Source organism: Zootoca vivipara, chromosome 13 (genome assembly GCF_963506605.1).
Source record: "Zootoca vivipara chromosome 13, rZooViv1.1, whole genome shotgun sequence".
Classification (NCBI taxonomy): Eukaryota; Metazoa; Chordata; class Lepidosauria; order Squamata; family Lacertidae; genus Zootoca; species Zootoca vivipara.
The window spans coordinates 12,228,036-12,255,435 of NC_083288.1; the positions used below are offsets into that span (position 1 = coordinate 12,228,036).

Sequence of the window (27,400 nt, forward strand, 5' to 3'; positions counted from 1 at the left end):
GCAGGGTGATAACATAACTCAACCCTGGAAGCTTGCACCCAAATATCTGGAGGGGTTTCTGGCAGGTCTCCTGTGCCTCTGAAAACCTGGACGATAGGCACACATTTAAACTGAACAGGGGAAGCTTCTCCTGTTGGATTTCTGCCTAGCACACAGCTGCGAAAGGCACAGGAGCCTCACTAGAGAAAACGGTGACACCTCAAGGCGAGGGGGTTTGTTGGGCGATTTTATAAAAAGAGAAGCATGGAGCCTTAAAACTGCTGGGAAATAACATCCTTTGCCCTGGAATCTATTACATTTCTAGGGGTGGACGAGATCGCTCAATTTCAGTTTCTCATTTTTCCACTCTTCAATTCTCCACATTTTCATGCCAGTTTGTTATATATATATATATATATATATATATATATATATATATATATATATATAAATAATCAGTATATATATTCAAGTCCTCACATTTGCCGGCGTTTTAGTGCAAATTTATCCAAATCTTCATACTTTTGAAAGCAATTTCCCCTAACATAATGCATTTTTATGTATATAGATATGCACACTTCCCCCAAACATTCACATTTTTGTACACATCATTTGGTTGGAGAAGTGCATCAAAAAAAGGGGATAAATGCAAACTTTGAAGGATAGCTGTGTTTTGGTCAACGTATTGTGAATGAAGTAGATTCACTTTAATGTCTGAACCAAAATTTCCCCCTCATCTACTGGTAGGTGGGGAGCCTAGACAGCACAGGTGAGATCTGCCTATTCAGTGGGATATGATATGCATATGGCTACATTTCTCCCCCTGCCCCAGTATAAATACTCGTCTAAGCTGAACTCTTAACGAGCTCGGGTTACAATTAATTAAATGACGCACTGCCAAGTGGCTCCATGGCCTCTCCGGCTGAAGAGTAAGGAACCAGCTGGGCGAGCTGTCATTCTGACTGTGCATGAGTCATTACTTAAATTAGAGCTACCTTGTTCTGTCTCTGCAGGCAAACATTTGCTGAACGACTGAGTCACCCGCAAGTCACACAGGACACTCCAAATATGAAGACCTCCACGCAGGCAGGATCACTCTTCAAAGGAAGCACAGGCCTCACATGCTCACAGGTGCTGCCTTTCCTGAGATCTGGTCTGTACCTGTCACAGGATGAGGTGGGAAAGTGGACTCTACCACTTTTCAGAGCAGATGGGGGAAATTACATATTTAAATAATTTTTTAAAAAACCTTTTAATTCTCTTTTTGAAAAAAACACTCCAAAAGAAAACTGACACAGCAGACAAATATTAGAAGTTTTTTACTTAATGTGCTATTTTTCTTTTTCTGTTTGCTGGAATTATTATTTATGTGGGGGAACATGCAAAAATGGTATCTCCCACCTGTGGTCTTCTTAAGATGTTCTTTCGGCCCATTTTCTTCGGCCCATCAGTTAATCAAGCTTTAGGGAGGTGCTGCCACCTGCTGGTTCCTCTGAGTTTGCAGGAGGAACGGATCCATTTCAAGCATTTTTAGCATGTTTGATTTCCTATTTTGCTACAGTTCCACATGTTTCGTTTCCAATTTTGCTACAGTTTAGCACATTTAGTTTCCTGTTTTTCTACAGTTGTTACCCCCTCACTTACTGGAGAAGCTATTTGCAGCTGTTTCATAGGATCACAGACTTACAGAGATGGAAGGGTCCCGAGGGTCATCTAGTCCAACCCCCTGCAATGCAGGAATCACAGCTAAAGAGTCCCCAACAAGATGACCATCCAGCCTCTGTTTAAAAACCTCCAATGAAAGAGAGTCCTAATAGACAGCAATTCAAAGGGCTCAGCATAGAAATATAATGATGGGGAGATGCACCTGTTGCATTTCTGCCTGCTTTGCCTTCCAGATGTTGAACAGCACATAGATTCCAAATTGCAGGGGTGGGGCTCCTCGTGTGATTAATGAACATTTGTCTTAAATACACCAAAGCAGCAACAAAGTCTAGAACAGAAAAGTGACGAAGAAAGAAGTCTATTCAACTATCAATTTGATTGGTCAGATCAGAGCTGAAAGACTGAGGATGGGGGATAAATTTGTTGCAGATCACATTTAAAGGCAAACTAATTCATTTACAATGGTACCTCGGGTTACAAACACCTCGGGTTACAAACACTTTGGGTTACAGACTCCGCTAACCCGGAAGTAGTACCTCAGGTTAAGAACTTTACCTTAGGATGAGAACAGAAATTGCATGCTGGCGGGGCAGCGGCAGCAGCAGTGGGAGTCCCCATTAGTGGTACCTCAGGTTAAGAATGGTTTCAGGTTAAGAACAGACCTCCAGAACCAATTAAGTACGTAACCTGAGGTACCACTGTATCTATTTGTAGAATTTATATAAAGGTAAAGGGACCTCTGACCATTAGGTCCAGTCGTGACCGACTCTGGCATTGCGGCGCTCATCTCGCATTCTTAGCCAAGGGAGCCGGCGTATAGCTTCCAGGTCATGTGGCCAGCATGACAAAGTCGCTTCTGGCGAACCAGAGCAGCACATGGAAATGCCGTTTACCTTCCCGCTTGGAGCGGTACCTATTTATCTACTTGCACTTTGATGTGCTTTCGAACTGCTAGGTAGGCAGGAGCTGGGACCAAGCAACAGGAGCTCACCCCATTGCAGGGATTCGAACTGCCGACCTTCTGATCAGCAAGCCCTAGGCTCTGTGGTTTGACCCACAGCGCCACCTGCATCCTTAGGATTTATATACTGCCCTATATTTATATACTGCCCCGTATACATGTCTCAGGGTGGTTTGCAGAATAAAATCATAATATAAAACCACAAAATACATAATCAAAACAACAACAACAACAACCCAATACTCCCCCCCCATTTTAAAAGGGCATAGGATGTCAATCAAAACAACAAAAGGCCTGCTTAAAAAGGAACATTGTTGCCTGCCGCCTGAAGGTGTATAATGAAGGTGACAGGCAAACTTCGCTGGGGAGAGCATTCCACAGACGGGGAGCCACTGCATAGAAGGCCTCGTTCTTGTGTTGCCACCCTCTTGACCTCTCGAGGAGGCGGCACGAGGAAGAAGCTTTTCCTATCAGAAGAAGCAGGAAGTAGCAAGTGTCGTCCCCACTGCACCAATGGGACACAGAACACACGCCCTCTCTGCTTCATTTCTTCCCACCCATTTCTTCCCATCTTAGAACAATAGGATTCAGAATCAGCAGTCTGATTGGTCCGCAGGAGCTACCCAATCCAACTCCAGGTGGAAGTGAACCCGCAACCTGATTGGCCTGCAGGAGCAGCCAATCAGGCGGCTGGCAGAAGTGAATCTGCAACCTGATTGGCCCACAGGTGTAGCCCTGAAGTAGCCAATCACGCAAGGCCCATTGTGTAAATAAGGTATATAAGCAGATGGTTTTGGGAAAAGAGCTATTCTTCTCTTCTTCTCCTTGATGACTATGAGCTGAATAAAGAGCATGAAATTCACTCTCGACTCCGAGTATATTTCAGTGGGCATGCTACTTGCAGCCTGCATGGATTTGTATCGAAGTTATGTATTATCATTTCTCATACACATGAACTTCAGCTGGCCTGCTTTACTTCTCCCTTACGCAATGGGGAACCTGAAGCAGGCCTGACTTCCCAACCCCCTGTTTGCTTGTATCGCCATGGAAAAATGGGAATCGAAAATACTTCATGCTACAACCATGAGAACAAACAGCCTTGTTAGTTCACCAGGTGCTGGATATACATGATTGTATCTACCCGAGATTTGCTGGAAGAAGGGGAACTCTTTGGCAGCTCTGCCTGGTAGGTTTTTGCAGGCTTTGAAAGAAGCGCGCTCACTTCTTATCACTGGAATGAGGTCCCAACTTGCCAGAGGCTTTTCCTGACAACACACTCTGCCTTTCCATGCTGCATCAAAAGGGAGAGATTCGGCAAAGAGACCTTTTCCACACCGCAGAGCGGAGGAGACAGGGAAAGCTGCATTTGTTCCAGTTGTGCTTTTAAGTTGCACAGGAACTTATCTCTGGGAATAAATTGGCAACTCTGCACATGCAGATAAATCACATGGTCTTGCTTTTCTGCAGCTGTAGCCCAAAGGTGGAAAATCCTTTTGGCCTAGGGGGCCAGATCTTTATTTCTCTTCCCCCACCTCACTTCTGCAGGCCTACTTTGGTGGGTGGGTGGGGCCCGCCAACTGTCAATCACATGACATCATAATGACATCTGGTGATTGACAGGTAGGGTGCCCCGCCCACCTGTCAAAGCTGGCCCATAAAGGGTGAGAGGGAGATAGTGATCAAGCAGGATTCAGCTCCCTGCATATCAGCTGATCAGTTTGGTCCTGCTTTCTGCAGGGATCAGGTGGGTAATCAGCTGATCCAGCTGCAACTCTACCTGCTCCACACCTGACATCACGTATGATGTTTGGGGTAGGGCTAGTGGATGTGGTTTGGGGAAAACACTCTCACAGGCCAAATGCAGCCGCAGACTGCCCTGCTGTGCCCCATCCACCTCCATCAATTCCTGCACACAGAAAAGTCACATATCAAGAGAGAAGGAAGAACCCTTCTCTCTAACAGGCTACTTCCCCGTGTTCAAGCAGTTTGTTTCATTCCACACACAAGCTCTCTGATCTACATACGTTAGAAAGGGCTATGCTATAACATTTTTCTACATCTGGAACATTATATCGCTGGAGGAGCCTGGGTAATGTGCATCGGAGGAAGAGTGCCGATGGCAGGGTTAACTAGAGTCAGGGTTTGGCCCCAGAGCTTCTTTTGCTACCATAAGGTAAAGGGACCCCTGACCATTAGGCCCAGTCGTGACCGACTCTGGGGTTGCGGCGCTCATCTCGCTTTATTGGCCGAGGGAGCCGGCGTACAGCTTCCAGGTCATGTGGCCAGCATGACAAAGCCGCTTCTGGCGAACCAGATCAGCACACGGAAATGCCGTTTACCTTCCCGCTTGGAGCGGTACCTATTTATCTACTTGCACTTTGACTTGCTTTCGAACTGCTAGGTTGGCAGGAGCTGGGACCGAGCAACGGGAGCTCACCCCGTCGCAGGAATTCGAACCGCAGACCTTCTGATCGGCAAGCCCTAGGCTCTGTGGTTTAACCCACAGCACCACCTGCATCCCTCTTTTTGCTACCACAGTGTTCAAAAAAGAGGTGACTCTGAGCATGTGCAGAGTGGCAATCCTTCAAGGAACCCAAGTCAGCTCCTTCCCACCTGAAGGCAGAATGTCAGAATGTGTGGCTTACCAGCAATGGAATGCTAGCTCTGCCCAAGGTATGATGGACAACAACTGATAAAAGATAGACATAATACAGTACAAGGACAGGACGAAATATCATGGACAGTAATAGCCACACATAAGAGCAAAGAGAGAGTTTGAAGGCTTTACCTGTAGGACTGTAAATTATTTGATGTGTTAATGTGAATGGAAGTTGTTATAACTGCAGCTGGGTGTGTTATAACGTAAGTAAGGGTTATAACATAAGTAAGGGTGTGTTATTCTGACTGGTGTATAATTGGAATTTATAGGTTTTTGGAATGCAGAGTTAAAGTAAATGATCAAATCATCAATTCTAGCACACAGGGGGCCAACAAAATAATATAACTTGGCATCTGAACAATTGGCATTATTAATTGTATTGTAATTTGGAATTAAAATTTGGTATTGACAATGTGGCTTTTATTGGGTTACGGTATTGTAATTGAAAACGAATAAAAATTATTGCACAGAGAATGTGTGGCTTACCTAGAAAAGGCTGCCTCTCAACCGGGAGAGTCAGAGAAACAGGGAGTGCATGGTGTTAGCCCAACAACAAAAAATGGGGACCTCCACATGATTAAAGCGGATATTTTTTAAGCAAATCCCATTCCATCTGGCAAATGTTTAAGCAAATCCCATACCTGTCTAAAAAATTGATGCTTTTGAATTATGGTGCTGGAGGAGATTCTTGAGCAGGCATCCCCAAACTTCGGCCCTCCAGATGTTTTGGACTACAATACCCATCTTCCCCAACCACTGGTCCTGTTAGCTAGGGATCATGGGAGTTGTAGGCCAAAACATCTGGAGGGCCGCACTTTGGGGATGCCTGCTCTTGAGAGTCCCATGGACTGCAAGAAGATCAAACCTATCCATTCTGAAGGAAATCAGCCCTGAGTGCTCACTGGAAGGACAGATCCTGAAGCTGAGGCTCCAATACTTTGGCCACCTCATGAGAAGAGAAGACTCCCTGGAGAAGACCCTGATGTTGGGAAAGATGGAGGGCACAAGGAGAAGGGGACAACAGAGGACGAGATGGTTGGACAGTGTTCTCGAAGCTACGAATATGAGTCTGACCAAACTGCGGGAGGCAGTGCAAGACAGGAGTGCCTGGCGTGCTCTGGTCCATGGGGTCACGAAGAGTCGGACATGACTAAACAACAACAAACAACATACCTGTCTGGCACAGGGCTCTGGCGTATGCTCCTCCACCTTTTCCTGCGTTGCTTTGTGGAAGGTTTCGGAGTTGCTCTTAGGGAGCGGGTGAGCAGGACTCCACGAGGCAGCTTTGTGCAAGTTCCCAACACCCGCCTGGCCGGGGGGCGTCGCGAATTTCGCCAAGTCATCCAGGGACACCGTAGACCTTATGTGTTCAGAGGAATGGCTGTAGCCCACTGGGGAAGAATCGGAACCTGTTGCATCGCGAGGCTGCAGGGAACCGTGAGATGCGCTGAGGGCAGAAAGAGCGGCTCTGCTTGCTCCGGAAATGGGGGACGGAGCTTTCCCGCCAACGTCAAAGGGGATCGTCGTCTCGACCCCTGAGGAGATCGAGCACCGCAGGGAAGGAAAGGCAGCTTTCTCTGCATCTACCTCACACACTGGGACGGCACTGACAAACCGGTACTCGTACTCCGCCGCCGGCTCCTGGCTGACCCCGATAGAGGTCTCTAAGTTGGCATTTTCCAGCATGGTTGTGGGGGGCAGCTCCTCGGAGGGTGGCATGGTGTGGGTCACAGGGCCCAGCTCCTTGACATATTTTGCTGGGATGTAAAAAGGCCGGGCTTCTTTGTTCTTCCTCACGTGCCACCAGTGGTCATTGGTTCGCCTCAGAAGCATGTATCTCTCGTTGGGCTGTATTGAAATCAGCTGCCCATCCTTAGCGGTGTACTCAAAGGGGTATTCCACCAAGACGTATCTCTCCTCCTTGCCACCCAGGGAATCCATTCTTGTGCCCTAAAGTGGCTTCCTCGGAGCAACTTCTTCTTTCTGAAAAGGAAGAAGGAAAGGTCTGTGGCATGGGTTGAGATAGGTAGGCCTTTTTTTAGCCATTAAAAAAGGGGGTGGGCAAAAGAAAGAGTTCTGTAACAAGCAGAATCCTAGTTACAGGTAGGTAGCCGTGTTGGTCTGAGTCGAAGCAAAATAAAAAAATTCCTTCAGTAGCACCTTAAAGACCAACTAAGTTTTTATTTTGATATGAGCTTTCGTGTGCATGCACACTTCTTCAGATACCTGCAGAATCCTGCAACTCGTGTAAGAGGCAAATGTAGGGTAAATTCACTTAGTTTCTGTCAGGACAGGCCCTACCGTTAGGCAGAGTGAAGTGGCTGCCCCAGGCACTAGGTTTGGGTTGCTGTAAAGGGCACCAAATTGTTAGTTTTTAAAGATATGAAGATTGTATTTTTACTGCCTGGGATGGGGAGAGGTGCTTGTGGGTTTTTTCTGCCTCAGGCGGCAAAACATGAGGGGAGGGCAAAAGGTACAGGGCCAGCCTTTCTTTTGCCCAATGATTTTGCTTATGTTAGCCAGAGAGAGAGGTTTATGCAGAGCATCTTCAGGGCCGTCTTGAGCAGATCGCGCGCCCTGGTGCTGAGGGGCGGAGATCGCTCCGCCGCCCGCCCCGCCCTCGCAGGGTGCAATTGGTTTCCACGCGGCTTTGCCACGCGGCACCCTCCTTGCCAGGCCAGTGCCCAGTTTACCAGCCCCCCGCCATGGTGCACTGCGCCACCGGGGGTCTATGTAGAGCCGGCCCTGAGCATCTTTTCTAAATTCATTCCTAACCAGTTTTAACAAGAAATAGTGGAGCTAACACCAAAAAACTAACACAACAGAACATTTCTCAACTCCATTCTTGCTGTACCTAAATATTGTTTTAAGCAGCCACTTTTCCACCCTCAGTGTCACCCCCTGGTCACTCTCTCAAACCAGTTTGCCAGTTTCCCCTTTCAATTTCAGTTCACCCCTGCTTTATTCCATAAGGTGGTTAGATTGGTCTCAACTAGGGCCAGGGCCTTTTCAGTACTGGCCCCGACTTGGTGGAACGCTTTTTCACAGGAGACCAGGGCCCTCCGGGATTTGTCATCTTTCCGCAGGGCCTGCAAGACAGAGCTGTTCCGCCTGGCCTTTGGGTTGGATTCAGTCTGACTCCTCTGTTTTCCTCCCTCATGGTTTTGATTTATGGACTACTTAAAATGAGGCTACATTTTAAATTTTAATATTGTATTTTAATCTGTATTTTAATTCTTTTCTTTTCTTTTATGTCTTATTGTAATTTTATTGGTGTTAGCTGCCCTGAGCCCAGTTTTGACTGGGGAGGGCGGGGTATAAATAAAATATTATTATTATTATTATTATTATTATTATTACCTCTACTGTTGTTTAAAATGGCCACTTCTTCTCCTTTCAGTGTCTCTCTCTTCTTGCCGTACTCAAATTTCTCCCCTATTCCATTCCCCCAGTTGCTTCATGTGAAATGAAGGATGTGGAGTCCCCGGATATTCGAGAGTGCTTTACTCAAACCTCTACCATTGTTTACAACTGCCGTTTTTCTGTTTCTTCCATCCCTGCTTTACACATACTTCTGCCGTTGTTGCAAACCACCTCTTTGTGACACTAAGAATCCTCTAGTTGGGGCTGCATGATGACAGTGTTACATTTTTATGTATATAGGAAGAAATAATAAACAAAAACACATTCTATTAGAACTGCTTGCAACAAAATGCATACTGGGGCAAAATTGCATATAAAAATACACCTATCAAGTTAAATGCATGCAAAAATGTGTATACAATTTTCACCCAGATTTAATTCCCTCCTCCCCACCCCACTCCCATCGCTGGCTAGCTAATGCGGAGGACAAAGCTTAGGATTGGAAAATAGAGAGAAACTAGAATTGACATGTAATCTATCCCCTACCTGCGAGCAGCTTTAGGAAAACCTCTTTGCTACTGGAGCTTCCAAAATGAGCAGCTGGATCATGAATCTGGCTGCTTTTGATAGAGGAAACCCTGCTCCCCCTTCCTTCTCCTCCCATACTGATAGATGCTGACTTCTCTGTATCTGAGGTAGTGGACTTCCTCCAAACAGCAGAAGGGCTTCCTCTTCTGCAGTTTCTCTGCTTTTGGAGTCCTGATGGGGGTAGGTGGGGGGAAATCCCCAGACTAGATTACAAACTTGCAAATGGCGTTCCCGGATGAGGGCTTCAGGCCGAGGGCTTCCCAACACTACTCTGGAAAAGTTAAATGTTTTTTTTTCCTTTCAACAGCGTGCATTGAGAAATGCAATCAGATAGGTGCCAATATTAAAGCTTCTCCGGTTAAGAACATGACACGGGTTGATAAGTAGCCAAGGGCTACTTTGAAAACAGGTCTGAAGGCTTCTCCCTCTCCTCCTCAAAGCTAGCCATTTCTGCCCCCCTCCATCTTCCCTCTAGGTTAGCAACAGAGAGGGTCGGTTTGCCCCATCCGCTGATATAGATGAAGCTTGCCATGTCAAACGCATGTGAACACTAAGCTAGGAGTAAGCCCCACTGAGTGCTGTGATCTATTCCTGAGTGAGCATGCACCGAATTGTTGTGCAAACCTCCCATCTGGGGAATTTAATAAAGCAGTCGATAGGCCAGCCTAGTTTCTGTTGTGCAGTGTGCGGTTCCTATCCCCTGGTCCACAGTGTGAGCTGCAGCCAACAGAATTCTTTGCACAGGCTATTAAATAATCTATGGCCTGTGAAAGTGTGGGGAGAGGACTGTTTATGATTTATTTATTTTTACTATTAGGCTGTCTGTCAATATGCTTATGTTTTTATTATGTTTCTATCACTGATGTTTTGCGATGTGTTTCTATCACTGATGTTTTGTTTCTATCACTGATGTTTTGCGATGTGTTTCCAGTGTTGTGCACCGCCCTGACATCTTTTGATAAAAGGTGATATATAAATTGAATTATTATTATCATTATTAATATTAATGATCATACGCCTGTGCTAATGAATTACCCCTTACGAAGGCTTCCTTCTTGATGGTTAAGCAAGATTTATATGGAGTTTGCAAGGCAGATGTATTCCAAACAAGAAGGCGGTGCAAAAACCGGAAGGGTTTTAGTTTGCATGTTAAATGGCAATTTTTTAATAGCACGTTGCATTCTGGAGCCAGCATTGCACTGTGCTAACCATTGCGCACCGCTCTGATGCTAGCCCAAATGTCACACCACGCTGTCATAACAAAGGCAGCACAGTGCGTGGGTGTGCCTGTCTCGGGGCCCTTCCGTTTGTCACTCTGTGCAACCAGCTCTCTCCGTTTTCCTGCCTCTGTTCTTTTTTCCTTTTTGCTGGGAGGAGTCTTGCAAATGGGGCCAGACACTACAGCTGCGGCTGGTGCAGCGGCTTCCTGCGCGAATTGTAGTCTGGTGACAAAACGATCTGCACAGAGCCAGGTTGCACGGAAGGCCTTGCACTCCCCTTTACCTAACGGTTACCTGTTCCCAGTATGAAGCTGCGTTATGATACAGGGGGAAGAGGAGAGCTGCTGAAATGCTCTCTCACGCATAGCGAAGGTACGGGTGACATGGGTCACGTGATTGTGGTGTGCAGCCCCGCCGAAAACATGCACATGGACAACATCACTTGCGGGCCGTACATTTGCCGGCTGTAGGAGAGGACCAGAAGGCTCCGCAGTTTTCAACGTCCCAGGTTCCCCATCCTTCACACAGCAGAGCTGTTCATGCATATATCTTTATACATGTAAAGGTAAAGGTAAAGGGACCCCTGACCATTAGGTCCAGTCGTGACCGACTCTGGGGTTGCGGCGCTCATCTCGCTTTATTGGCTGAGGGAGCCGGCGTACAGCTTCCAGGTCATGTGGCCAGCATGACAAAGCTGCTTCTGGCAAACCAGAGCAGCACATGGAAACGCCGTTTACCTTCCCGCTGTAGCGGTTCCTATTTATCTTCTTGCATTTTGACGTGCTTTCGAACTGCTAGGTGGGCAGGAGCTGGGACCAAGCAACGGGAGCTCACCCCGTCACAGGGATTCGAACCGCCGACCTTCTGATCAGCAAGCCCTAGGCTCAGTGGTTTAACCACAGCACCACCTGGGTTAGCATACCCTTCAACTGTCTTGTTTTATGTGGGACATGCCAGAAGCAAATCCTGGTTTCTGTTTGGATCCCGGAATGTCCCCGTCCCCGCCTTTTGGTCCAACACTCCTTTTTCAGACCGATGCTCTGGCATGAGTCAGCTGGGTTGTACCAGAGCACTAGAACAAAAGCCGCTCATTTTTCGGACGCATATTCTGATGATGGCCCAACTCTATTTCTCTGTAATGTCTGAATCAGTAATGGGCAAGGAGGTCTTGGGCGAGGTTCCGGTTGCACTAGTGAGCTGGATTATACGGTAATGCTAATAAACTGAATCTGAATCCTGGCAAAATGGCGGCTCCGTAGGCAAGTTGTTCCCAGATCTGGGAAGCTGGTAAACTTCCTGCCCGGAATGGGATCGTACTCTCCCTGAAGGAGCAGGTCTGTAGTCTGCCCCCACACCCTTTGAAAAGTAGTTCAAGTTTTGCCCATCATTGCACAGAAGAGAGTTAGAGATGGAGGAAGTAACCTTCCCTGATAAATTATCTCACTTTCAGCAAGCAGAGAAGTGAAATTGACTAAGCTGCAGATGGGGGATAGGTGGCTTTCAAAAACTGATTTTTTTTTTTTAAAGGAACAGATACAAAAAAAGAAGTGGGTGCATTACTGCTGGGAACATAAATTAATCTGACTGAGGTACTCCTTTATTTTTTCCTTTCTTGGCTAAATTAGCATTTATTTTCTTTCTTTTTAATTTGGTTATAGCACTCGTTTTCTTGAATGCTACACACCTACGTTTTAAACTTATCCCGCCTAATTTTCAGAAGAAACCCATCGCATCGAGAATAAAACATAAAACAGTTCAGCGTCCCAAACGAAGCCATCACATAAAAGCAGCCTTCCCTTGCCTTCCCGAAGGAAATTCCAAAACAGCCGCCGGAATTTGAACATTAAAATACCAAAATAACCCACCTCATTCCCCAAACACCAATGCTCATTCCTGTTCAAACAATGGTTTCTGAAATGCATAGAGCAGGGATGAGTTTCACTGCTTATCCCTTGAGAAGGTACCGTCACTGTTGCCATAGACCCTGGCCTTTGGCACTCAGGCCATTCCAGTCTATGGGAATATTGGCTGTGAGTCCTGGAAGATCTGCTCCCTGCCATGCCGGCCTTTGCCCATCCGGCCTGAGAGGGTGGGGCCCTGACTGACTCCAATCTACAAAAGCTGACGTAGCTGAACAGACTCTTGGACTGGGCTGTTGTTTAGGGATTTTTTATTTTTTATTTTTGCCGTTCTTGATATCAATCTTTTGTATCTGTATTTTAGTTCTTGCTGTGCTTTATGTGGGAAATGTTTAATTTGGCTGGGTACTTTTTTGGTGGTTTATTCATTGCTTGTTTGTAATTACGTCATATTTTTCATGTGGTAAGCCGCCTTGAGCATGGTTTTAACTAAGGAAAGACAGCATACAAATATAATTATGTATGTACTGTATATATGTTTGCAGCACATATGTTTGTACCCACTGGGAGATTCGCTGCATTTTCCAAGCAAAAATATATTACAGTTTGAGTGCTAGAAAACGCTTTCTCCCTAAAAAATAAAGTGGAGGAAGGAGGGACCTGGGCCCCCTCCAGGAATAACAGATGCACATTGTTTGTTTGTCCCACATGTTTGTCCGTGTGTTGTGATCATAGAATCATAGAATTGTAGAGTTGGAAGGGACACCAGCGGTCATCTAGACCAACCCCCTGCAATGCAGGGAACTTTTGCCCAATGTGGGGCTCGAACCCACAGCCCTGAGCTTAAGAGTCTCAAGCTCTACCAGCTGAGCTATCCCTGGTGTCACCTTCCAGCTCAGTAATGAAGAGAAAGGTCTCGTCACATGTTTGGAGGCATTCACCTATATTATTTATTTACAGGTTTCCTGGGCTGAGTTTTTGGTTTTGGAAACACATTCTGAGGGGTTAGTGCTGCTGGAGACTCAGGCAAGGGATGAAGTCTGTTCAAAAGCTGAAAAAACTCAGTGCGTGGCAACCTTGTCTAACCACCCCTGTACAAAAGGCAGGTCTGTACAAAAAAACACATCAGCGGAACAATTCATGCAAGCCAAACCACAATGTGGCACAAGCGCACCGATGTAGCTACAGGTGTCTGAAAAGCAATTGTATGCGCATCTCGAGCAAGTGAGCCAAGCCACGTGCAAAAGGCAAAGGTAAAATAACACTCAGGGCAACGGGGGTCCGTGTCTGAGCACCCTTAGGTTTTGTGACTGATTGATTTATAGAATTGTAGAGTTGGAAGGTACCCCAAGGGTCATCCAGTCCAACCCCTGCAATGCAGGAATCTCAGCTAAAGCATCCTCGACAGATGACCACCCAACCTTTGCTTAAAACCTCCAACGAAGGAGAGTATATATGTCACCTATAAGTTGGTCTATATGTCATCTTTCCACAATGAGCTGCGCCCAGAGCAGTTTAAAACAAACATCCACTAGTCATCAAATACAAAACACCAGGAGGGTGTTGGTTGTGCTCACCCTATTATGGTAAAATACTGCACATGGAATTCATTGCCACTAAATGTTGTTGTGGCCACTAGCATAGATGTATTTTTATGAATGATCGGACAAACTGAACAAGGAGAGAGAGAAATCAGTATCTAGTAGACATGGTGGCTGGGGAAGAAACTTCCATGTTTCAAAGGAATGAAGCTCTTGTTTACAGATACAGGGAATAAACCCCAGACAAAGAGCTTTGTTTTCCTGCCCTGCTTGCATCTGCTTGCAAGCTGAATGGATGAGCTATGCTGCTATAGCATGTGCTCAATCCTACTCTCGTTACGTTTTTGGTATGCGTTTTTCCATTTAAAATATCACCCAAAATCAGGAATGTGTGAGCTAGCTGTGCTTCAATCTGCGTAGAAGTCTGTGCACTTCAAAATGCAGACCGAACACATTTCTCCTCTGTTCCTCTCAGGTACCGAGCTAGACGGACCTTGATCTGATTAAATAAGGGCTCCTTAATTTCCCTCAGTGCTTCTGAAGAGCAGATAGCAGGACGTTGTTTAGCGTTCTGGAGAATTCAAAAAAGCTTGCATGCTCTTCTGAGATGTTTCTTTATAAAAGTATCACCCCAAGAGGGATGTTGGGATTTTTTTCTGACGGGCCGATATGGCAGCGATTACTTTCTGTTGCCCGTCGTGTTTTCACTGTGCGTCAGAGCACCATCACTCCAGTTGCACAGATGAGGAAAACGGAAGTTTCTCCCAGGGCCATTAAACAATCCCAGTATGGCTATCTGGGATCTGGACCGCAGTTTGACCTCTCTGCCCCCGCTGGACAGCTGCCAGCCCGCCTGCCTCTCAAAGATTAATGGGCCAGAATCTGCGGACCAAAAGAGATGGAGGATTGCGTCCAGCTTCTCCATCCTCTCTCTAGCTCGCCAACTGAATGGGTTGGAAAGTATTTGGAGAGCGGCCGTTCCCTTCTGTGCAAGGAGCGCTGGCGAGAGTCCATTTCTCTACACCCCCTAACAAGCAACTCTTGCCCAGACAAACACACAAGCCATGCCGGAGCTGATCATTCAAGAAATTCAGCTCACACTATTTCAACAGCTGGAACAACATTGGGGAAACGCGGACCATTCTGACCTGTTTTCCATGCTGTCCCATCGCGGATTCAGCCCGCCTCCCGGGACTTGACCCCTTGACCCCGCCCTGTTCCCCGGTTTTACCTGCTGGCTCACATTTTCTTAGTTTCCTTTCCTGTCCCGGCCCCTTCTTTGCCTGCCTTTCGGTCCTACGCCTCGAAGGATGTCCCAGATCTTCCTCGCCGATTGTATCGAGACCAGCATGGACCTGCCCAGGCCTGTGCGCCTGGTCTGAACCTGCCTCTGGTCCTCCCCTTCCTAAACTATGTCGAGAACGGAGGAAAGGAGGGGGAGCAGAGACTGTCACAAAACAGATCTTTCCGTCGGCTTCCTCACGGGAAGGAGACTTGCGAGTGAAGGAAAGAAACAGCAGCAGGTCAAGACTTGGGTCCAGTGGCTCTCCCCAAACACCTTCATCGTCGCCAACAGCCCTAGTATGGCATTCAGTTGTCACCTGAAGGCTCAAGATCAGCTTCTCCTTGAGGGCAGCAGCCAAGACGTGCAACACCGAGAGGAGTGTTCAGCAAGTGCCGCTTCGACGCAACGCAAAAAAACAAAACCAAGAGGCACCTCTGGGGAAAACAGCCGGCCACACCCCTGCCAGTTTCTTTCATCCAGGTCAATTCCAGCTGAGTACAGGTGCTCGCTTTTCCTCAGTCAAGAAGAGCTCCTTGCATTCACCCAAGACCTAGTTCCATGACCTAGTCTCCTCCAACTCCTCCCTGGCGATGCCCGTTCTCGGCCAAGCCCTGCCGCACTCGTGCAGAGTCTTGGGAGCAGGAGTGAGGCAGGCAGAACGACACGGCTGTTCCCACCAGCCTGCACTGGATGGAGGAAGGAAGCTTCCTCAGTCAGAGGAAGTCTCCCCAAGGCCAGGGAGGTTGGGGGGAGGGCACTCTTCAGTGGGGAATGACTCACACACCACCGCCGAGTGCATCTCTCTCTCATTGCGTGTCCAAGATTTCCACCAGCCTCCTGTGCCACCCTGATTGAGTCACGGGCTTGTCGGAGGGCATGGATGGTGTCCTGGCAGGGTTTGGCTCCTCCAGTCCCCAAAGGATGTGCGTGTGCACGTTTATTTATCTCGCAAGCAGCAAAGGAAGGCAACGAGGAGCCACACGAGTCTGTTGCCAGAAGGAGCAGCCTACCTGTGCCTTTCAAAACTGAGGGCATGATGTGCTGGGCCAACCCTTGGTTTGGGCAGAAGAAAGCCGCTCCCTTTGGGCAGGCAGACCGCAGAAAAGGGAGCTGCTTTCTGTTTTCTGAGCTACAACTGCGAGCTCCGAAAGGCCTGCCACAAGCTCAGGAGGTGGTTTTCGGCAAGCTGCTCTTATCGTCTCAGCATCCACTCACCCAGGAGCCTAGGCATGCAGAGAGGGATATTTATAACCACACCGGTTCCCAACATTTGGTTTCTGCCAGGCTCAAAAGAAGCAAAAGGCGGGGAGCCATTTTTGCAGGGAGAGACGGCGGGGAGGGGGGAAGCCATTTATAAATTTGTCATGTAGGGAAGCGTGAGAGGCAGGGGCGCCATCTAGGGGATCTGAGGGGCCAAGTGCAGCACCCCAAAAAATTCAGTGAGGCCCCCCATTTTTTCACGCCCTGTGGCACGCCCAGTGGACCTTCCCGCGGCTGTGACGGGCCCCAGTGGACCTACCAGCAGGTGGCAGAAGGATGCCCTGTCCTGCGCGGTATCGGGAGATGCATGTGACATCACTTGTTGTGTGTGTGACATCACATGTGCGTGCCGGGCCTCTTTGATCTTGGGGGCGACCCGGCACCTGTGGTGAGGGCCTTAGGCGAAAAAGGGTCAATGGAGAAGCGTGGGAACCTTTTCGATATGAGGGCCACGTTCCCCTCTGGTCAACCCCAGGCCAGAGGTGGGTTGGGCCACAGGCAAAAGTTAAAGGGGGTTGCACAATGAACATAAAATTTTTCTTTGCACAATAGGCTAGATTCTGAACACGCACATGCCTCTCTGGCCTCCATTAGGAATGCAAGAGGCTCCATCCGTGGTCTAGGGCACATTCCAGCCAGACAAAAACATTGGGGTGCAAGCAGGGGCAGCGAGGGGTGTGGCCTGGAGGAAGGGGGTGTGGCCTGGAGAGAGGGTGTGGCTTGGGGAGAGTTCAATGGGCCGAGTGGCCTGAAGAGTCCCATTCAACCCCAGGCCTTTAGTGCCACACCCCTGAGTTGATTTGACAGGAAAAGGTTGTGTCCCCTTTCCCAAACTTCCAAAATACATTCCCTGCACCTGAGAAATTCCACAGGCCTTTTTACTAAAGGGGATATACTCAATGCTATTTTGATAGAAAAAGAGATGCCGGAACTCACTGTGAACACCTCCTTTGTTTTCTTATAATGGCAATGCATCCCACCTGAGAGGTGCTGAAACAAAACTCACTTCCGGCTGGGGGGGAAATACTAATATTGTCCTACATTGTTTGTTGTTTAGTCGTTTAGTCATGTCCGACTCTTTGTGGCCCCATGGACCAGGGCACGCCAGGCACTCCTGTCTTGCACTGCCTCCCGCAGTTTGGTCAGACTCATGTTGGTAGCTTCGAGAACACTGTCCAACCATCTCATTCTCTGTCGTCCCCTTCTCCTAGTGCCCTCAATCTTTCCCAACATCAGGGTCTTTTCCAAGGATTCTTCTCTTCTCATGAAGTGGCCAAAGTATTGGAACTTCAGCTTCACGATCTGTCCTTCCAGTGAGCACTCAGGGCTGATTTCCTTCAGGATGGATAGGTTTGATCTTCTTGCAGTCCATGGGACTCTCAAGAGTCTCCTCCAGCTCCATAATTCAAAAGCATCAATTCTTCGGCGATCAGCCTTCTTTATGGTCCAGCTCTCACTTCCATACATCACTACTGGGAAAACCATAGCTTTAACTATACGGACCTTTGTAGGCAAGGTGATGTCTCTGCTTTTTAAGATGCTGCCTAGGTTTGTCATTGCTTTTCTCCCAAGAAGCAGGCGTCTTTTAATTTTGTGGCTGCTGTCACCATCTACAGTGATCATGGAACTCTACATTATGAGACTGTTATTACTGAGATCACTTCTTTGAAAAATTTGGCACATTTAAAGATGCCCTTTAGAGATGCATCCTTATGATCTGAGTGACTGGAGGCTGCTGTTTTAATTTAATTTTAATATTTCGGCTCAGGTGCAGAAATGTTTCCAGGTAGGCAGGCAGATATTACATTAGGCAAGGGCGCCACACAGTTAAGTGAAGGCCTCTGGGGATGTTTCACACATCCTTGGGGAGGCTCACGTGCATCATAACCCAAGTCTGCTGTAGCATTTGGAGAATGGTCACGATATTGCTGCTTCAGCAGGTCTAAAGCTGCTGACTTTTGTTGTTGTTTAATTTGTTTGGGCGCTAAGGGATTGACTGAATTGTCTTTATCATGTCCTCAATTTCTCTTGTTCCAATGAATAGTTCATGAAACCCTGCCCGGTTTCTCTCCTAGTTTGTGTTCTTTCCACCCCACCCTTCCTTGTTAAAAATAAAACAAAATCGCAGCAGCATGAAATAATACAACTGCAGCAGCAACCCAAAGCAGCAATTAAAACACCTCCACCACATAATGAGAATCATTATGTCGGTTATTACACCTCCACTGTAGAAACAATATGCATCTGAATACGAGGTGCTGGGAAGTGCAGGTGGGGAAAGTGCTGCTGCGCTTCTCTCTCTGTTGGGGAGAAAATAAGCAGGTCTGTGCGGGGGCCACGACTGAGAAGGTCCTGCCAGTTGCCACCCGCCTCACTTTGGTGGTTCTCGGCGGGCATCCAAATAAATAACACCTGGGTGGCAGCCATATGTTGTTGTTGTTGTTGTTTAGTCGTGTCCGACTCTTTGTGACCCCATGGACCAGAGCACGCCAGGCACTCCTGTGTTCCACTGCCTCCCGCAGTTTGGCCAAACTCATGTTAGTACCTGTTATGTACTGAGCTGAATCATAGAACAATAGGATCCAGAATCAGCAGTCTGATTGGTCCGCAGGAGCCACCCAATCCAACTCCAGGTGGAAGTGAATCCGCAACCTGATTGGCCTGCAGGAGCAGCCAATCAGGCGGCTGGCAGAAGTGAATCCGCAACCTGATTGGCCTGCATCAGGCAGCTGGCAGAAGTCAATCCACAAACTGATTGGCCCACAGGTGTAGCCCTGAAGTAGCCAATCACACAAAGCCCATTGTGTAAATAATGTGTATAAGCAGATGGTTTTGGGAAAGGGGCATTCTTCTCTTCTTCTCCTTGATGACTACGAGCTGAATAAAGAGCATGAAATTCACTCTTGACTCCGAATATATTTCAGTACCGGTAGCTTCGAGAACACTTTCCAACCATCTCGTCCCCTTCTCCTTGTGCCCTCAATCTTTCCCAACATCAGGGTCTTTTCCAGGGAGTCTTCTCTTCTCATGAGGTGGCCAAAGTACTGGAGCCTCAGCTTCAGGATCTGTCCTTCCAGTGAGCACTCAGGGCTGATTTCCTTAAGAATGGATGAGTTTGATCTTCTTGCAGTCCATGGGACTCTCAAGACTCTCCTCCAGCACCATAATTCAAAAGCATCAATTCTTCGGCGATCAGCCTTCTTTATGGTCCAGCTCTCACTTCCATACATCACTACTGGGAAAACCATAGCTTTAACACTACGGACCTTTGTCGGCAAAGTGATGTCTCTGCTTTTTAAGATGCTGTCTAGGTTTGTCATTGCTTTTCTCCCAAGAGGCAGGAGTCCTTTAATTTCGTGACTGCTGTCACCATCTGCAGTGATCATGGAACCCAAGAAAGTAAAATCTCTCACTGCCTCCATTTCTTCCCCTTCTATTTGCCAGGAGGTGATGGGACCAGTGGCCATGATCTTAGGTTTTTTGATGTTGTGCTTCAGAGCAGGCAATTCTTCAGCTACCCAGGTCCCCAGCTGTGTGGTGGAACTGGGAGCCAGTGCAATTGTTTCGGCATTGGGGAGCTGCCCAGCACCAGTCGGCATCCAAGCAGATTCATTTTGAACAAAGGGCTCTGGAGTAATAAATAATAATAATAATGATAATGATAGTAGTAGTAGTAGTAGTAGTAATTAATTTATTCCCCTCCCTGGGTGGCTCCCAGCAGAATATTAAAAACACAATAAAACAGCAAACTTTTAAAACTTCCCTAAACAGGGCTGCCTTCAGATGTCTTCTAAATGTCAGATAAAGTGGTACCTTGGTTTAAGAACAGCTTGGTTTATGAACAACTTGGATTAGAACGCTGCAAACCGGGAAGTAGGTGTTTTGGTTTGTGAACTTTGCCTTGGAATAAAAACATGTTTCGCTTCCTGTTGAGTATGTTCCACTTGTAAATTGAGTCCCCCGCTGCTATGGGAAAGCACGCTTTGGTTTAAGAACGGACTTGCGGAACGGATTAAGTTCATAAACCAAGGTACCACTGTAGTTGTTTATTTCCTTGATATCTGATGGGAGGGTATTCCACAGGGTGGGCGACACTACCAAGAAGGCCCTCTGCCTGGTTCCCTGTAACCTCACTTCTCGCAGGGAAGGAACCACCAGAAGGCCCTCAGAGCTGAACAATGGGGGTGGAGACGCTCCTTCAGGTATACTGGGTCGAGGCCATTTAGGGCTTTAAAGCTCAGCAACAACACTTTGAATTGTGCTCGGAAACGTACTGGAAGCCAATGTAGCTCTTTCAGGACCGGTGTTACGTGGTCTCAGCGGCTGCTCCCAATCACCAGTCTAGCTGCCGCATTCTGGATTAGTTGTAGTTGTAGCAATGGCTGAAACCATATAACCTGGCCTTGCAGTAGCTCGGTGGTTGGCTGGAGGCCTGGGCGAGTGGGCGGCCGCAGCTGGCTCTGAGCCTAGTACATCAGGTTAAACCGCACCTCTCTCTTGGTGGCCCTGATTCCCAGATTGCAAACCTCCTTTTGGTGGAGTACAACCGCATCCGGAACAAGTTGAAACAGCCTCCCAAAGCACATAAACACCCGCTAGTCTTAATCTGAGTTGAGATTCAGTTTATTGACTTTATGCGGCACATGACAGGTGCCAGGCACCCAACCTAGCAAGCACACTGCCTCACCTGAAATCGGATGTAAGGGAGATGTAGAGTTGAGCATCATCAAGACATTGATTGCCTCCTGCAACTCATCTCTTGATGGCCTCACTCAGGTAGATCAATTCTGGAGAAACGTTTCCCCCTTTTAGGGTTAATGATAATAATAATAAATAATAACTTTTTATTTATACCCCGCCCTCCCCAGTCAAAACCGGGCTCAGGGCGGCTAACACCAATAAAATTACAATAAAACATAAAAAGCAATTAATTAAAATACAGATTAAAATACAATATTAAAATTTAAAATGCAGCCTCATTTTAAGTACAGTAGTCCATAAATCCAAACCATGAGGGAGGAAAAACACAGGGGTCAGACTAAGTCCAGCCCAAAGGCCAGGCGGAACAGCTCTGTCTTGCAGGCCCTGCGGAAAGATGACAAATCCCGCAGGGCCCTGGTCTCCTGTGAGAGAGCGTTCCACCAAGTTGGGGCCAATACTGAAAAGGCCCTGGCCCTAGTAGAGGCCAATCTAGCCACCTTATGGCTCGAGATCTACAGAATATTGTTGTTTGTTGTTTTTCTTCAGGGGTAATCTTGGAGCGGGGTCACCATTTTTTCCTCTCACTTCCTTTTCTCTCTTCCGGCTCCCCTCTTCCTCCTTCCCCTGCAGGTTGCTTGGGATGGGGCAGCGAGAACAGATCACTCTTGCCCAGAGCTTTCCAAACTGTGTGTCATGACACATTCGTGTGTTGGCTGCAGTGTGTAGCTGTGTCGCACAAACGCTCCCTGCACTCCTCCCGGGGCTGGAAAGGGGTTAGTTTAACCTCCGGTTCGCTAGTAAAACTGAACTACTGTGTCACGAAATGGTGCGTGTCTAAAAAGTGTGTCGCCAACATGAAAAGTTTGGAAAGCTCTGCTCTGGTCAGATCGCGGATCGCTTGCTTATAGATCAGTTTTGAAATCAGGCTGCAGCCTGGCCCTGCCCCACTTGAAACAGAGGTTGGGAACCATGGGAGCAAGAAAACCCAGGTAGGTATGGCCCCACAAAAGCACTGCCCCCCCAAACTCCAGTTCAGAAAGCTAATTCACAATGCCATTACTCATGCCATGAGCAAACCACTCAGGGTTTCAAGAGAATTAGCAGGATCGTATTCCCCTCATCCTCCCAACACAGGTCATTAATCAGGGTGGCCAAAGCAGTTCCTGTGCCAAAACCAGGCCAAATTGGATACAGGAAAGGACAATAATTGCTGCCATCTTCTGGGCTCCAAGGCTTTTTGAGGACACGTCCAGGAATCATTCCCAGAAAGTGGAATCTGGGCAGATTTTTGCCAAATCGGCAGTGTCTGGGAAAACCTGGACATATGACAAGTGGAGCATTTTTTAACAAACAGTGCCTTAAAAATCCCCCAAAAGCCTAAAAATGTAGGAGATGTTCCCCAAAGAAGCTCAACAACTTTGACCAAGAACAAAACAAAACCTCTGTCTGGGATTTTCACATTTGGGAATATGGGAACCTTAATTATGAGAACGGGTTGGGTGTGATCTTGTGGCTTCCTTCTCATGCTGAGATTTGACATGCCATTTTTCAATGTGACATCTAAAAACCATCCTCCCAAGCTGCTCGCATTTCCTCATGTACCGTACATACACAGAGGCACCACTTCCTCTCCATACTTGCTTTAACTAAAACCACACTACTTCCCTATCTGACCCACGCTATATTACTGGTAATACAGTATAAACATTTGCTTCCATCTCACACACTTACATCATTCCTGCCATTGTTAAAAAACAAGGTGGTGGTTGGTGAATGGACATGCCTCTTTGAAGAAGTTTACACACTTACTGAACCATTTGTACACGGAGTCGATGGGACTGGATGATTAATCATAAATATTATTATCTTTTGCTCACCTGTGCTCTGTGCATCATTTATTCATATCGCACCTTCCCTCCAGAGAGTTACTGTCTTGTGTGAAGCATCTTCCTGAGTAAAAAGCGCATGTTGTTTTTTTTTAAAAAAATATTTATTAAAAATTTTTTCCAAACAAACAAAATATACAAAGAAACAAAACACAAAAAAATTACAAAACACAAAAAATACAAAATACAAAAAATACAATACTGCAAAAACAAAAATTCTTACTTATGATCCTTATTTCTAATCTATTGACTTCCTCCTTCCACCTCCTACTGCGGTTCTTAGCATATCATACTTAGTAAATTCTAAATCTTATATAAACTCTAATTATAACTTCAATATTACCTTATTACTATATCTTTTAAATCTTATCCTTATAACCTCATTCTATATCTTACTTCTTAATTGAATTATCCTTATCTTCTATCAATACATATTTCACACCCTTGTATTATCTACAACCTCTTTGTATCTCCCTCACTTCCATTAATTCAATCTATTATACGCTTATTTTTCAAATAAATTTTAAATTTCTTCCAATCTTCTTCCGCTGCTTCTTCGCTCCGATCTCGGAGTCTCCCCGTCAATTCAGACAGTTCCATGTATTCTATCAATTTCTTCTGCCATTCATCCACGGTTGGTAATTCTTCATTCAAAAAGTGCATGTTGGTTGCCTGGTTTGTGTCAACATTGGAAAAGGACTTTTGGTTTCTTGTTGTTGGCATGTGTCTGCTTCCAGAGACAAAGGAGTGTGTCTCTTGGGTGTGTGTGTGCGTGAGAATCACAGCGCCTGCTGTGGCTGCAGAGACCCGTAACTCATAACCGCTGCCTCGTGTGTTGTTTTTGCTGAGTTAGCAGCGCTGAAGTGACCTCCCCGGGGCTTGAGCCTGCCTGGGCAGTGTGCCTGGAGGTCCTGGGTTGCCCTCTCGGCCTCACTGATGGGGTCCAAAGGAAAGCAGAGCCACATGTTTGGCACCGGCTTGGCTGCAGGAGTTGCCGGAAGGAGGCGTACAAGACACCATCCAACCATCTTAGGGCCTCCACTCTGGATTTGTGAAGGGCTTACTCCCTTAGCCTTTTCTTCTCCCAAAGATGTCCCACAAGACAGTGGGCATGGATTTTTGCTGCCAAAGCCTTTCTCACCAATGACTATAGCCGCAAGGCAGCAGAGATTGAGGATAAGGGTTTTCCTTCTCCTAGAGGGGTTATTACTTTCCCAGGTTGACGAACCCCATCTGCCCCTCATTTCCCCCAACAGCGTGTGCAGTGACGGACTTCTTGACCGCTGGACCCACAATTGGTTATCGTTTGCTCAATCCGCCAGAGCCTGTCTTTGCAAGCAGGGGATATAGACAATTCCCTAACCCATCAGTGGTTTAAGACTGCCGTCACCCGAGTTAGCCACCCACTCAAAGCTGTTTCCCTAATGTGGTCACTGTCACATGCTGATAGCTTCTAGGAGCCACTAGTGAGAGCTCCCAAGTGCAGGCTGGGAACCAAAGGTGGACAAACAATGTCTCCCCTAACACCCCATACACCCAAACTTTGAAAGTTGCAAAGAAACAAGAGACCCGTGAGTTAGTTCCTTATTAAATTATTTTTTATTATCTGCATAGAAGATTAAAAGGGAAAATAAAAAATTCATCTCTGGAATCCATTGGCCTAGCATTAAAAAATAAGGAGCAGAGAAGTGGTTTATTATTTATAAGAAGGTCACTTTGCTTGGAGGGTGTTGGAATGTGTTTCCCAGAGGATTCAGCAGCTGTTTGGCACGTGGCAATTCAGGGGGAGCCGATAAAGTGCAGAAGGCACAAGAACTCTGCTACAAAGTGCATTAATTTAAAAAACAAGACAGAAAACCCCCCACCCTTTCTCATTGTGGTTTGAATCAAAATGTCCACCAACGTTTCGTCTCCCTAGGAGTCCAAGTTCGACAAGTCTTACGCGTAGTATCAAATGCTTGCTGCGCCCGAAGCAGCCAGGTATTTGTTGGCAGTGGCCAGAGAGAGACGGAAGGGAAAGGATTGGCTCCAAGTGGCGGCAGCAGATCGGCACAAGAAAGCCACTGCCTTCTTCCCACCTCTCTCTGTCGGAAATGTGATCCACAGCTGATGTCGCCAGAGCCCATGTGATCCCTGATGGGTCGGGACCTTCAGGGGAAAGGAGTTGTGTGACTAGTCAGGGGCCTTTCTTCGCTCCAAAGCCTGCCCCTGTCCTTTCCCAGCTGTCTTCTGGCCTGTCCCCCTAAGGGCCGTGGCCTGCCCCTCTTCAGGGAGTGGGGCACCCCGAGGTCATTTGCAAAGGGACGCCTGCAGCTTCTGCTGGTATTCTTCCCGGCGGAGGCAGCGAGGACAGAAACTGGCATTTGCCTGGCAGCTGCCGTGGAAGACAGTCTTGCACACCTTGCACCTGTTGGAAAAAGAGGAGGTTAATCACTGAAGCAATTCATGCAACCTGGAAGGGAGGGGGAAGAAGTACAGATAGCCCATTAAAGCTGGGGGGGTTTATAGAATTCCCCCCTGTCAAGGGCCGCATTCCGTCAAGTGGAATCTGTTGGGGGCCACATCCCGGTGGTGGGCAGGGCTGAAGTCAGTGGTAGGACCAGTCTTTCCCCCAACCTCACCTTCCGACACCCAATTCTTCTTTTCTTCTCTCTCTTTCTTCCTCCACATCTAGCAAGCTGCCAAGGGAGGCACAGATCACTCTCAACAGAGCTCTGAACCGATCACTTGCAGGTTTGCTTGTTTGAAAATTACGACTGCCAGCTACCACCCTCTCCACCCCCTGTCTCATCACCCCCTTTTCAAATCCCCCAGGCTGGGCTTGTTTAAAAATCTGTGAATTGTGTGATCTGTTCAGTTCAGAACAGACTTCCACGCTTCGGTCGCTGCATTTGGCTTTTGAAAGAAACCCTCCCCACCCCCACCCGCCGGTTGCACAGCCCTCAGACTTATTTTCCTTCTTTCCTCTGCTCAAAAGCAGGCTGGTAACTTTGCGCCCCTGCGGCTGAACGGCTACGCAAGAGGAAGTGACCCCAGGCTGCCACCTGTGCAGGACAGCGATTCAGGAAGGGCCTGCTCCTCCTCGGAGCTATTGTCAGGAGAGCTCCAGGCACATCCTGCCTCCCTGGGTAAATAGCCTGATTCGGGCAACAGGAAACTGCATCAACTCAGCAAGAGGCACTCTTCCTGCCTCAGTACAAAGCCAATGAGCAGAGGGGCGGCAATCTTCAGTGAACCAGGCCTGCCGGCGGCTCTCTGTTTGCGCTGCTCCGATGCTGCAGCCTTGTGAGATGAACTGGGGTGCGGGTAAAAGGAAGTATGGTATTCAAAAGCTACTTTAAAGGAGGAACTGGTGCCTGAATTCCTGTTCAGCCTTCTGACCGCCCCCACTGAACAGAGATGAGGAAGACGTTCTCTTCCAGAAGCTGTTGGTCCACTGGCTGTGAAGGCTGAAGAGAACTGCAGGGCCAACATCATCCCAATGGCTACAGGTTGCTAAAAAACGGTGGATCTCCTCGCCACTGAAGCATTCTCCCATCCCCACCCCCAATCCTGCTACGGTACTGATTTTCTAAAACACTGCCCTCTTACAATAATAGGATTGGAAGGGATGTCATGGAACACCAATGTGCCCTAAGAAAAGATACCTAAAGCACCCCCAATATATGCCGACCAAGCCTTGTTCCTCAGCTGCACCTTGAGCTCCAGGGCATGGGAGATGGTTTTTTTGTTATTTTATCTATTTATTCATTGAATTTATATACCGCCCTATACCTGGGGGGTCTCAGGGCGGTTCACAGAATAAAATCAAGAGATAAAACCACAAAATACATAATAAAAATAAAAACAACAACCCAATAGCCCCCCCAACACATGTTAATCATGTGTTTATATCTTTTTGATGTGTTTTTAATTTTGCATTATGTATGCTTTTATAATTGTTAAGTTGCTTTGGAGCATTTTTGTTGTAAGACATTAATAAATGTAAATAGTAGTTGTCAGGGGTTCTTGTGACTACTCTAGAGTAACGAAGCTCTGCATGCTCGTCTTTAAACAGTTTTTATTAGTGCAGTCTATTTACAGTGAGACAGGTGTGTAAAAACATGCCTGCTCATTCTGATGCAGAATCCGGCACCGCCCCCCCCCACCTGATCTTCTCCAACATAGGAGTCTCGGGACAGTGAATCTCCTCCCTTTCTTTCTCCTGCATAATTCTGGAACCGGAGGAAAGGGTCTACGCTCCATGCTTTCCTTTTCTCCCTTCTCTCCCTCTCTTTCCTCCCTCCTGTGTAGCCGGGGCTCTCCCATGCTGCTGGAGCCCTGGCCCTCTCTCTCCACTTCCTGGCTGGCCTCCTCAGAGCCCTCGCTTCCATCACTGCTTGGGGAGGAGCTACTTCTGATGCAAGGGGGAGGTTCTCTGTACTTTCTTCCCC

General features: G+C 47.3%; 2 protein-coding genes across 7 annotated transcripts in view; both read right to left on the reverse strand.

Annotated features, from left to right (window-relative positions):
• Positions 1-15,817, reverse strand: part of ARHGAP27 (Rho GTPase activating protein 27) — a 60,614-nt gene extending 44,797 nt beyond the window's left edge. For all 3 annotated transcript variants that reach the window (XM_035134996.2, XM_060282318.1, XM_060282319.1), the window contains exons 1-2: positions 15,067-15,817; positions 6,438-7,247 (exon numbers count right to left, since the gene is read on the reverse strand). In XM_035134996.2, coding sequence (XP_034990887.2) covers positions 6,438-7,205 — 768 coding nt within the window. In that variant the 5' untranslated portion in view covers positions 7,206-7,247; positions 15,067-15,817. The remainder of the gene's footprint in view (positions 1-6,437; positions 7,248-15,066) is intronic.
• An 8,726-nt stretch (positions 15,818-24,543) lies between these two features.
• Positions 24,544-27,400, reverse strand: part of PLEKHM1 (pleckstrin homology and RUN domain containing M1) — a 37,080-nt gene continuing 34,223 nt past the window's right edge. For all 4 annotated transcript variants that reach the window (XM_035135890.2, XM_035135892.2, XM_035135891.2 and 1 more), the window contains exon 12: positions 24,544-25,374. In XM_035135890.2, the coding sequence (XP_034991781.2) occupies positions 25,257-25,374 (118 nt within the window). In that variant the 3' untranslated portion in view covers positions 24,544-25,256. The remainder of the gene's footprint in view (positions 25,375-27,400) is intronic.